The sequence below is a fragment of the Momordica charantia genome, assembly GCF_013281855.1.
Source record: "Momordica charantia cultivar OHB3-1 chromosome 11 unlocalized genomic scaffold, Mcharantia_2.0 BLBB01000011.1, whole genome shotgun sequence".
NCBI lineage: Eukaryota > Viridiplantae > Streptophyta > Magnoliopsida > Cucurbitales > Cucurbitaceae > Momordica > Momordica charantia.
Window position 1 is genome coordinate 11,505,516 of NW_028275159.1, and position 13,158 is coordinate 11,518,673.

Consider the following 13,158-nt stretch of genomic DNA (forward strand, 5'->3'; position numbering starts at 1 on the left):
GCTAGTTCTTTCAAGTCTCCCCCTGAACTATCTGCAACCCTGTGCATAACTCTCTCTGATCCTCTGGCAACGCCAAACCTCAACACATTATGTGGCCAACAACCACTACCTCGGATCCCCTCATGAGTTTCCATCTATTCTCTGCAAACTCACTTCTGTAGCTTTCGTCATCCAGCTTCCCTGCTGATATCAAATTCATCATGAAACTGGGTACATACCTCACATCATGCAGTATTAACTCGGTCCCACTGTCAGTTCTCAGACAAACATCCCCAAGTCCTTTGCTCTTGGAGAATCTCCCATTTCCCATCCTCACCGCGCCATGATTTCCTGCAGTAAAGGACATGAACCAACTCCTGTCTGAAGATACATGCACCGAAGCTGCACTGTCCACTACCCACTTTGATGACCGGTCTACAAGTGTTGTGTTACCTTCAATACAAGCTAACACATCCACTGACACGTAATTTAGAGTATCCTCATTTTCTTGTTCCTCATTAAGCTTCATGCAGTGTTTCTTGAAGTTGCCCTTCTTAGGGCAGTAAAAACATTCAACCTCGCCGCTCTCACTCCTCTGCCTATGTCCCTACTGTTTCCCATATCTCATCTTGCCCTTCCCCTTATACTGAGCTACCAACGTTGATTTAATCCTATTTTCTGCCCCTGAAGTAGATGCAGATATTTTCCCTAATTTTCTTCGGGCTTCCTCAGATAAGGAGGCATCACAAATAGCTGAAAATTTCAAGCTATTGTCCCCTAACGAATTCGACACCGCGGTCTTCATCGTCTCCCAACTGTCAGGCAAAGATGTCAGCAACCTCATTGCCTTTACCTCCTCATCGATCTTGATACCCATCCATTCTAATTTGTTCAAGATATCGGTGAGCTCATTTATGTGGGAATTCATTGAGGTTCCCTCCTCCATGTGGATGTTAAAATACTGGCAGAAGGTTTCTCATCCCGTCTTGCAAGGCCTGCAACAATTCTTTTGCAGTTGTCTCTTTCGCCATGAAACTGCATACACTCATCGTTAGTGTCAGTCTGACGTTTGCAACATCCTGCTCATCTATCTCATTCCAAGCTTTGTCTGTCATATCCGTTGGTCTCTCCCCCAATGTCTCGTGTATCTTCTTGCACATAAGAAGATCCTTTACTTGCATCTTCCAAAAACTGAAATTCTCTCCACTGAACTTCAGAACCCCTTCATAGTAGTGATGTGCTTGATATTTGTCTCCATGACTCTGCAACTTCACTTTGATACCACTTGTTGGGAAAATTTACTTACTCTTTCTTTAGTGAAAACTAAATCAACTACAATAATGAGAGAAAAATAGAGAAAACACATAAACGACACAAGCAAATTTATACTGGTTCACCCAACTATGGCTATGTCCAGTCTTCTACGACAATGAGTTCTACTATAATATTGGGATAAATACAATGTGCCTCACAAACGCTCTACAAAGTTCTCTCTAAATGCCACAACAATGGACACCTAGCTTCTAAGCATTACGACAATAGCTACTTAGAAATACATAATGAAAAACCTCACTAACCTTAAGAGAACGAACTATCGACAACGCTCTACAAAACCCTTGTTCTCATCTTTTTTCTCTGCCAACAAGCTGCTGCCGCCACAATATTTGTGTGCACATCAACACACGCCGCCACTCCCTATTTTTCTTCACAGCACGGCTAAACCTATAACTAAAGGTTATTAGAAATTTTAAGAGGCAGCATTACGAAATGAAGAAAAAGAAAGTTTAGGTAATGGGCCGATGAGCCCATTACATATTTTGGCTCCACTAATAACCCAACAGCAAGTTCACAGGGAATGGTTTTAAAGATTATCCACCTTTCTTTTACATTATGGTTTTGTTTGCTCTAAATTCAATCCCTCATTTACAGTAAAACATGACTTCATTCTCATTAATGATGACATTATCCTTAGAGGAAACATTGTCTCTCTCGTGGAAACTTGTTAAAGCAGTAAGCTCAGAGTTTAACTTGAAGTTGAAGGACCTAGGAACAGTCCCACTACTTCTTAAGTATTGAAGTTCATAAGCTTGCTACAGGACTTATTAAGTCAGGGGAAATACACTGAGGACATCCTCACCAAGGCTAAAATGTTAGAAGCGTCACCCTACAACAACTTCCCACCCAACCTCTCCAAATGTTGATGGCTTGGTGGATGCCACCAAATACAGAAGTGTAGTGGGGTCTCTACAATAACTCACACTCACTAGACCATACATCATAGTCATGCTGTAAAAAAGTGTGCCAATAACTCCGACCAAGGATAAAAGATTCGAAACCTGGGAAGTGCGTCATCAAATACTTAAATAGAACATTAAAGGTATGGTATCTCTTTCTATAAAAATAGCTCACTTAATTTATATGATTTTTGTGACGCATATTAGGAGGTTGTAGCATCACTGGACTGTGTTTCTTTCGAAGCAATCCATAGTAGCTAGATCTGGCTCAGAGGCTGATTCATGAATATATCCTGTCATGGCTACAGCTGCAGTTGAAATGACATAGATAACCTTTCTCTTGAAAGATCTTGGGATATGACTTCTCAATGCACTTCAACTATTATGCGACAACACGAGTCTACAAATGTCTATGATAAATCCTATCTTCCCAGCAAAGACCAAACACATTGAGATGGATTGTCCCTTGTAATGGAAAAGGTAGCTTTGGCATCACTTATCACAAGATATGTTCCCTCACAGCTTCAATTAGCTGACATCCTTATCAAACCACCAGTTAATCCAACTTTAAAGAACTACGGAGCAAACTTGGCATTCGCTCCACTCATCCCAGTTTTGAGGAAGGATATTAAACACGAGGTGTTACAAATGCATAAGAAAATCAAGTTAAACGCAATCAGCAATTGCCCATTAACAATTAAGAAAAACAACCACCTTCAAGGAAAGTCTGGTGCTGATTGATTCTCCATATCAATAGCTAAAATCTTCGTTCTTCTCCAGATGTATCCTTCGATAAATTGTTGAGATTGGTGGAGCCAAATCGACGTCGGAACGAATTAAGGACAAATCGGGATCAAGTCGGGGCGCGTTGGGACGAAGAAGGAATGAAAAACAGCTGCAAGTCAGAATGGCCGAGGCGCTGGGGGACGATGTCACAGCACTGTCCCGATGGGGCGTGCGTGGACTTTTTATGTTCGTAGTGCCATGGTGCTGTCATGATGTTCTATAAATGCACAACTTCGATCTTAGGTTTTTTTTAGCCGTTTTAAGTCATTTTCAAAGCAGTTTTATGGCAGATTGCAGATAGAGGCTCAGGGTATTGGCAAGAGCGTTGGGGTAAATCATGATCGTCATAGTCGGAGTAATTAAATCTTGATTCTTGTAAGTTTTTCATTCTCATACCTAAGTATAGTGTGTTATAATACTTAGAAGCTAAAAGACTTTTCTTGAGATTTTTTTGAGACCTTTGGAGGGTGAATATCTGGGGAGTCTTGAGTGCTTTGTATCAAATATCTGAGGACTCGATGTAACCCATAAACTGTTGGGGTGAACCAATGTAAATTTGTTGGTTCGTTTTCTGCTTTTCCCTTACTCTCTTATATTGTGTGAGATTGACCTTGTTTGCTGGATGGAAAAAATATTTGAACCACCTAATTTCCCAACTTCAGCAAAGGTCTACTTTTCTGTCAATAAGGAGGCTTTTGGAATATATCGTTAGACTTAAATGCCAACCATTTTTCTTGTTAAATTCTTGCCTTATGTATTTTTCCTTCCTTTGGCTACAGCAGCGGGTTTTATTTTTCTCTCTTTTACTTCATTATTTGTGCACAGTTCATATATAGTGTAAAATTGAGCCTGGTAACGAGCAAGTTAATTCTCTTAATAGAAAGGCAATAGCACTTTTTCTTGAATTTTTTGGCTCAATTCCTTTACATTCCTATGAAATTAATTAGCTGCATAAGGGGATTCTTTCGAATTGGAAGATAAATGGTAATATATGGAAGACAATACTTGGCTTAAAAAGGAATAATGATCACTTTGTATTATTCCACTCATTTGTCCTTTGAACGTAGCTTCAATAGCCAATCTTCAGTAGATAAGATATTTAGTATCATCTTAAAAATCGATGGCCCATCGTTATTGAGCTAAAAAAACACACATACTTGTCCAAGTAAAAAGATACTTAAGAGATTACTAAAGTATCTAGTTGTCCTAAGTTAGAGGATGTGTAATAAGGTACTCTATCTATGAACTACGCTTCTTATTAATACTCAATTTATCTGTTTATTTAATTCTCATCTAATTTTTGTCTCTGACATACCCTGTTTCTTTCCTCCATTAATATCTTGAAAATCATGTAAGATAGTGCTTTCCCATGGAAATCATCAAAAATCAACTTTATTCAATCTATTGACGGATCTTCTAGCTAGCTAGAGAAGAGACAACTATATGGCTTCCCATATTGCATATATTTGGTACTAAAAAGCATTCATAACCTTCATTTTGACTATTTACATTTACCCAAATCATCATTAGTTGTTGAAGAGAGATCAACCAAATTTGTTAGTGGAAAATCCTTTCAAAGTGTGTCAACATTGCAAATGCAGCTTCATTTGCTCAACAAACTTGCCCCTTCTCCTTCCTTCTTCTTCTTTCTATTTGATGCGTCTCAGAGCCAAATATGCCAATAACCTATAACCCACAAACATAAACAATAAAGCCCCAATGCTGTATGCAGGGCTTATTTGCCCTGCCACATCTTCTTCCACAAATCTGCAGCTCGCCCTCGCACCTCCGTGGCTCGAGCAGCCGAGCAACGACCATATCTTCTCTCCGCTACCATATTGTACGTTGATGAAGAGCCTGTAACTGTAAAACGTCGTCGAAATGTACTTAATCCAAGCCATGCAGGATGGTACTTTGTGTACATAAAACCCTCCTGTCAACACAAACGCCAACATCGCCACGGTCACGATGGTGGACGCTTGTTTGGCATCCATGATCGCTGCCCCTAAGGCGAGGCCGAGCCCCTGCGAGACGAGCACGTAGCCGAGGAGCACCAACAACGTTAGGAGAAAGGCACCGAGCTCTGGCTTCAGCTCCGCCATCCAATACGCCACCGTGAGGAAAATGGTGGGAAGAATGAGCTCCATAGGCAGGTCTCCGACGATTCGCGCCATGAAATACGACGACAACGTGTACATGCCGGAGGCTCGCTCCTTGAGGAAGATCGCTCGCTCTTGGGGGAAGGCGAAGACGGCGTTAAACGAGGGGAAAACTCCCCAGAAGATGGAGATGAAGAAGAGGAGGCCGAGGCGGTCTTGAACGTCTCGGTAATCGGAGTGCCACCACATCAGTCCCGCGAGCATCGCCGCGGTGATGACTTGGAAAACTCGGAGAGCGTTGAAGGTTTCGTGTTTTCGTTCTTTGAGGTTTCTCTGGAGCAAGATGGTGAGTTGGTTGCACCATGAGAGGAGACTGGTTTTGCTGCTGTGTTTCCCTTCTCCAGACAGCAGCATTGTTTCCCTTTCCTTTGTACAAGTGCTTTCCATGCAAGCTGTTTTTACCCTTGGAGCCAACAGAGTGTTGTAAGAAGAAATTAGGGTTTGCTTCATGTTGGGTTTGTCCACTTCACTTGTATTGTCAACTTGGTACACACCTGCATTGCATGCAAACAAGAAAATTATTAACTTACCGTGTACTCTATTCGCTTAAACTTTTGAACTGATTGATGATTTAACATGATATCAAGAGAATAAGAGAAGTCCTGTATTCAAACCACTGGTGGATGATTTAACACTAACTTTTCACTATTCAAGCACAGCCAATGATACTCAAACAGTCCTTAAGTTAAAAGGGTTATATGGTGTGAAATGACTCAAATGGAAAGTTGTCTAAAATTCACTATTCACACTTTTTTTTTTGGTATTAAAAAGAATTGTTTCTAAAGATGTAGAGAATATAGTTTTTTCAACAGCATTCCCAAACAGCACCTAAACGTTCTTAACCATTGAAAGTTGCCGTAATAATATTCTTCCTTATCCTTCTTATTATGAGAGAGAGATTTTTCTAGACTATGATAAAGGGGTAAAACCACATCCTCTACGATAACAAATTATACCTAAAATGACATAAAATAATAAAATCAGTGTGTTGCTCAGATCATACAATGAGCTCCTTTTATAGGGATCTATTAGCCTAAGCCAGATCGATTCTAGAAAATTGATCAAAACAATAATAATAATAAAATAACAAAATCAGTGTCCCAATACTGATTAATAAATAAAAAAAAAAACAACTAATTAGGTAAGTGCGATTGGATAAGGGTTTGATTTGGGTGTCTCAAATTATTCAAATAGGAAAAAAAAAAGCAACTCTAAAAAGAATTGAGAAAAACCCTATTAGCTAGGGAAAGAGAACAATACTTTGAAATGCATGCACGTGTAGATTCTAAAAGTGGAGATGTTTCCCATTATGTAATTATTTTAATCATTTTTCCCCAATGAACCAAAAAAAAAAAAAAGAAAAGCATGACAAAAATGCACCATCCCAAAAAAGTATTCAATTAAAAGAAAACATTATTTAAAACATGAACAATTAAAGAGAGAAAAAAAAAAAAGGTGAGCATTGTTTTGGTGGTAAAGGCAAGAGTTCCACTAGTGCCTTGGTGCCTACCACCAAGCATTTTGGGCGGCCACCTCTCTCTCTCCACTTCCCTTACGGCTTCTCACTAACACACTCCAAAACGCTATCATTATGCCCTACCATTATATGCCAAATGGGACTGCAAAATCCCAACCCTACACGTGTTACACCCTAACCCTACATCCTAGATTGTAGGTTTGATGTCGAATTGTTCGATATGATCGTGTGTCAGAGTGAGAGGCTCTGTATCCATCCATATCGGAAGGTCAACAACGATGTCGATTCTGATGACTTTTGTTTGGAAAGAAGAAAGTGGAAGGAGAGAGGTAACTGATATGAGGAACTATAAATTATTCGATTTGATTAGTCTTAATTGAGATTGTTGGATGTTTTCGACAACCTGTGTAGGAAAGACTTGGTAAGAGGAGCTAGGATAATTAAGAGTGGCATAGAAAGAGAAAGATCACGTGCAGGGAGATAGATCCTATGGTTTATGAGTTTGATTGTGAGAGATGAGGAATTATTTAGTGTGGCTGTCTCTCATATTGTTGTCATCTCTATTAGTGATATCTAATATTTCTCCCATCGTTATCATCTCTAACCCGATACTAGAGGAAGGACGACCGAAATGTATTTATATCGAAAGGTCGGGAGGGACTATTCTCAAACTTTTGACAAAAGTGTCCCCATTATATTATGAATTTCAACCCATTGCTTTGTGATCATGATCAAAGCTCAATTATTTGGGAGAAAAGAAAGGAAGGAATAAAGATTTAACAATAAAAGAAAAAGGTTATTATGATATGATCATAATGGCTTATTGTAAATGAAAAGATTTGAAATGGGGCTCACTAAGCTGCTGCTTGTGAGGCTAAGAGAAGTTGGTTGAATAATCTTTTTCCAACAGCTTGCCACTTGACTTAATTACATTATTTAACTTTTAATTTTGTATTTTCTTTCTTTAATCTCACTTTGTCCTACATAGCATTGCCCAACCCTACCCCCTTAAAAATCCCATCAAATGTTGTTTCATAATTAATAATATCACTATAGTTTTACCCCTCCTAAATTTCTAAACCCCCATTAAATGTTATTTCATAATTAATATCACTATGGTTTACCCCTTCTTCAATTTTTCTTACCCCACCATGCATTAATCTCACTATATAGTTTTACCCCCCCAAAAATAATTTTTCATACCCATCTCATATGTTACATCATAATTAATATTACTATAATTTTACCCCCTCTTAATTAAATTCTTTTTCTTTTCGAAGATCTTTTTTCTAGATCTTTGAGTAGAAAAGTCTTAGGACTTTGATATAAATATGTGTATCATTCACACATCTCACCATGACTCAAGTGGTTAAATGTTAATTAGTACCCAGAATTATCCCTAATTCATAACGTTCAAGAAAAGAGAAGGATTTGTAATTTGTACTAATTTAACTAAATGCATCATGCACTAGAAATTGCCAATTTAGTCAAAACCTCCCCACCCCACCATATCCTATCCCTTACACTTTACAATCATGGTGTCCAAAATTTTGATGATATTTTTGAAACTCAAAAAGCATATTATATACATATATGTGTCTCAAAACACATTAATATTTTACTCTAAAGTTTTATCTATCATCTCTCATCCATGATTCCTAAAAACACTAAGAAAGGAAAAAGTGACCCAAGTCAAAAGAAAAACTAGAGATATCTAGGATTTTAGACATATGGGGCAGAGTGCCCATGCATCCTCCACACAATAAAAGAGTTGAAATTGATGTTTATGGAGAGCCCTTTTAAAAGGCGCAAAAAAAAAAAAAAAAAAAAAAACAACTAAGGAAAGTGATTTGATTTAGGCTAAAGAAAATAAATTTTTCTTTTTTTGTATGAAAAAAGCAAAAAAACAATATGAGAAGACCATGGGTTTGTTGAATTATTATTCAATCAAATTACCTTGTAATTAAGGTATCTAATTTATGACCCACTTTCCTAAAAGAAAAGAAAAAATCCAATTTTTTCCTAACTCAATTTTTACAAAATTTACCACATGGGTTTGAAGTGACTCATATACATAACACTACTTAAATTTTAAAATAAAATTTTGAAATGAAACTATAAAATCAATTTGAATATAATCCAACGAGTTAAAAGTAATAATAAGTTAAATATAAAAAATAAATAACAATTTATAGGACTTGAGGAGTCTCTTGACAGCTAGCAGTTTAATGAGGGTGGGACAGTCCCCTATTTTATGGTCATTTCATTTCAGGTTCCTGATATTTATGAGATAAGGATTACACATCCATTTAATGATCTTCCACAACTTGGCTTTTATTTAAAAAAAAAAGAAATTATAAAAAAGACCCATAAAATTAAAAAGTCAAAACAAATCTATTGAATTTTTTTGCAAAGTTTCATTTTCATCAAATCATGTGATAGGGATAATCATATTTATTTTCTCCCTTGGCTTTAAATTCCATAAAATTTGGACTAGAATTACAACCAATAATTTTAAATAAAAGAGAGAAAATATGATGAAAGTGAAAATATTTCTATATTGGGTTAAAATTTTAAAGCAACTCAAATTCACACACCTTATGTACTATAATATAATACTCTTAGACCCAATTAATTTTTTTTCCTAAAATGAAGGGTATTTGAGAAGAAAGGGCTTTGATATTTTAAAATATTTTAATTTATTTTTTATTTGTATAAATAGGGTGGTTGTGAAAGAAACCCCAAAAGTTTCCCATGGATAGTGGATGCTGCCATAAAGGCAAAAAAAGACCCATAACATGGACACAATATCCACTAATTTACTCACCAGGGGAAAAAAACCAAAATAAATAAATATATAAATAAATAAAAACAAAAGCATTAATGACACGTGGATGGGAGAGAGACCATTCTAGTCTACAATAAGAATTTTTCTGACCTAAAAACTCAGGAGAGAGAGTTTTTAAAGAGAAAAATATTTCACCACCACCGCCACTTCTAAAGTATTAAAATCAAGAAGTGGATATAAAATAATAATAATAATAATAATAATATCTCCCTCTTAATAAAAATTTGATTTAAAAAGAGATATATATATTTTGTCTTTTAAGTTTCACAGGTGTATTCGAATAATGCATTTTCTGTTTCTGATTGGTTCTTCTCAAGCACCCAACTCCTAATATCAATATCTCAGATGTTTTTTTTTTTAATTTAATCTTTTCATGTTGTCAAAAGAGTTTAACAATGGCATTTTGTGTTGTAAATTAGACGATAGACTTTTAAAATGGCAGGAAGAAAAGGAAAAGAAAATATATTTAATGGAATTTAGTCAAAATCCACACTTCATTAATTATCACTCACCACTTCAATTCCTTTTTGGCTCAATATTTCTAAGCAACTAATCATGAACATTAATGAAGAAGAAAAAGAAAAAAAAAAGAAAAAGTTCATATTCAAAATTACCCTTGATTCTATGGGAGTTTTAAAAACTAGTTCAAGGTCAAACAAATGACAAAAGAAATGAGAGAATTTTCCATTTTTTAAGTTACGTCAAACAAAGTTAAGGCCATATAAAATGGAGAGTTGTAATCCCATCCAACAAATTGTACTAAAGAGAGTGAAAAATCAATACTAATTTACTAGTCAAAATTATTGAATAAAATTAATTCTACCGTTAAACTTAGTTGAGGTAAGTTAAAAGTTGATAGATTAGTTGAGGTCAAGTTAAAAATGGATAGATTACGGTAAATTTAAATGGGCGTACCGTTGGCGAGATCGAGGAGGAAATCAGCAGGGTTCATAGGAAAAGAGGGGGTGAATCCAATGGACTCAAAATAGCTCATTGCTTCACTTCCTTTGCCATAATACAAACACCTTCCTTCCGATAAAAGCAGCACCGAGTCGAAGGTCTGGTATACCCGGCTCGACGGCTGGTGGATTGAGGTCACGATGGTCTTGCCCTTGTGGGCCAGCCCCGCCATGGTGCTCACCAGCCGGTGCGCCGCGGTCGAGTCCAACCCCGACGTCGGCTCGTCCAGGATCAGCAGGCTCGGGTTTATGAGCATCTCGTGGGCGATGCTGACCCGCTTCCGTTCCCCGCCTGACACGCCGCGGATGAACGCGTTGCCGATGATTGTGTCCTGGCATTTGCCGAGACCGAGCTCGGCGATCACGGACTCGGCCACGGCGATCTTCTCTTGCTTTGACAACGACAACGGCAGGCGGAGGAGGGAGCAGAATATGAGCGTCTCTCTCACGGTTAAGTGAGGGTAAAGAACATCATCCTGCGTCACGAATCCGGTCCGCCGGAGTACCGGTCTGGTCAGTTTCCTACCATTTGCCAGGACTGAACCTGTCAGACCGTTCCCCTGACAACGACATAAGAGATCAATCAATCAATATTTTTATTAATAGAACTTACGGTTAGATTTCTATATTTCCATTGATATTTTCATTGATATTGATATTTAATCTTACTTGTAACCTTCCGGCCAAAAATCTTACTTGTAACCTTCCGGCCAGCGCATTGAGGAGGGTCGACTTGCCACTCCCCGATGGCCCAAGAATGGCCAGAATCTCTCCCGGAGACACCATCCCGGTGATCCCATGTAAAATATTCCGTTCCTGGACGGCTGGGGCCGATGTCTCACCGGCCCCGCACCCGAAAACCCGTCCCATAGTGTTTCCATTTTTATCAGCCATCTTCACCCGATAACTCACGTCTACAAACTGCAACACGAGAACCATCCAACAACTCAATCCAATTTAGAGATTAAAAAGTTAAGATTTTTTAAACCCAAATTTGCTTCCAATTAGTTACCTTAAGAGTAAGGGGAAGAGAAGGAGAAGAGACATCGTTAGAGGCAGGCATTGCTGAGCTGCTTCTGGCAAAAGCACTTTTTGGGATTTTGGGGTTTGAATTTGAAACTCTCTCTCTAGAAAGCAGAGAGAAAAGGGTAAGAAATGGAATTAATAGAAGAAACAAATGATGAGTTTAGAGAGAGAGAGAGCGAGGGTATGAAGAGGAGAAGGAGAAGGCGTAAAGAAGCGAGGGTATTTAATGGGGGAAAGGAGCATCTCAGTGGATGACACGTCAAAATTGAGAGGCCACAGGAGTGGAGTGGCGTGGCACCTCCATGGCTAAAGCCAACACTATTTTTGTAGCTTCCCACCACTGAGTTTGTATAGCTGCGAGTGGTGTTTTGGACCCGAGTTTAACTACTTCCAATTACTTAAAAATAATGAAAGGAATAATATTTAGGTATTTATCGATTAAGATATTTAGGAAATTATTTTAAAAAATTAATGGCGTAGATTGGAAGAAATAGATTTAAGATATACAAAATTTTATGAGCAAAATTGAAAAATCGATCCGTATTTTAAGCCAAATTTATATTGCAACGCTTCTTTGAAATTTAATATTTTTTCTCTCTTAAATTTATTAGGAAAAAACAGTGCGAGGAAGTGAATTTGAGAGCGAAAGAAGTGAATTTGGGAGAAAGCTTGGATTTTAAGAAAAACTGTGTGATGAATTTGAGAGAAATAGATTGAAAAATAGTTAGGTAGCATTTATCTATTGCTGGTCACCGTTGAAAAATTGAAGATTTATTATTTTTTCAAATATTATTTAATGATGATGATTATAAGATAAGCTGCTCACTAGTAAACATCCAAGTATTTGGAAGAAATAGATTTGAGATATGCTATTTGAAAATTTTATCTGCAGATCTGAAAAATTGATGGGATGGACATAAATTTGTATCTTAAGCTAAACTCTGATTGCAACGCTTATTTGAATCTTAAATTTTTTCTCTCTTAATTTAGAAAAACAGCGTGAAAAAAGTGAATTTGGGAGAAATAGATAGTCTGAATTTAGAAAAACGACATAAAGAAGTGAATTCAGGAGAAATAGAAAGTATGAGTTCAGAAAAACGATATAAATTCAAAGTGAATTTTGGAGCAATACAAAATCAATGTTAAAAAGTACTTTTGGAGAAATAGATTGGAAAAATACTTAGATAGTAACTCGTGAATCGTGAGCACCTATACCTCCATTCGGACCACCATTGAAAAATTAATAACTTATTATTTTCTAAAATATTTTTACATTTCTCTTCCTTATTCCTCCTAAGATTTAACCATGATAAGTATGATAAGTATAAGATAGGTGTTTACTCATCTATACTTGAGTATTTTTCAAATAGATTATAATTTAAATACAGAATTGACATATCAATATTGGATAGTCGTAAGTTGGATATCTTAAGCCAAATTTAGTTTGCAACCCTTCTTTGAAATTTAAAATTTCTCTCTCTAAATTTTTTCTCTCTCCTCTCCATATTGATGTCATTTTTGGTGATTCTGTTTCCAACTTTTGCCTGAGAGAGAGAGAGAGAGAGAGAGAGAGAGAGAGAGAGAGAGAGAGAGAGAGAGAGAGAGAGAGAGAGAGAGAGAGAGAGAGAGAGAGCATTGAAATCACAATTTTTTTTTCTGTTTTTGTCAAAGAACAGATTACAAGGTTGGC

The 13,158-nt window shown here is 37.1% G+C and overlaps 1 protein-coding gene across 2 annotated transcripts; it reads right to left on the reverse strand.

Moving 5' to 3' along the window:
- Positions 1-4,371: 4,371 nt before the first annotated feature.
- ABCG25 (ATP-binding cassette family G25) lies at positions 4,372-11,671 on the reverse strand. Of its 2 annotated transcripts, none has more exons than XM_022288000.2 (4): positions 11,455-11,671; positions 11,139-11,363; positions 10,399-11,002; positions 4,372-5,652 (listed from the first exon to the last, which is right to left on the reverse strand). In XM_022288000.2, exons 1-4 carry the CDS (start codon positions 11,503-11,505, stop codon positions 4,649-4,651), a joined length of 1,884 nt encoding a protein of 627 aa, XP_022143692.1. In that variant the 5' UTR covers positions 11,506-11,671; the 3' UTR covers positions 4,372-4,648. The 2 variants fall into 2 exon arrangements, with proteins under 2 accessions (XP_022143692.1, XP_022143691.1); XM_022287999.2 differs by having other exon boundaries at positions 11,112-11,363.
- Between the last annotated feature and the right edge of the window lie 1,487 nt (positions 11,672-13,158).

Coding starts and splice junctions, on each gene's coding strand:
- ABCG25 (XM_022287999.2), bottom strand. CDS start 11,505: ATGCCTGCCTCTAACGATGTCTCTTCTCCTTCTCTTCCCCTTACTCTT. Junction 11,364..11,454: donor CTCTTCCCCTTACTCTTAAG/GTAACTAATTGG, acceptor CTCGTGTTGCAG/TTTGTAGACGTGAGTTATCG. Junction 5,653..10,398: donor CCTCCTCGATCTCGCCAACG/GTACGCCCATTT, acceptor CATGCAATGCAG/GTGTGTACCAAGTTGACAAT.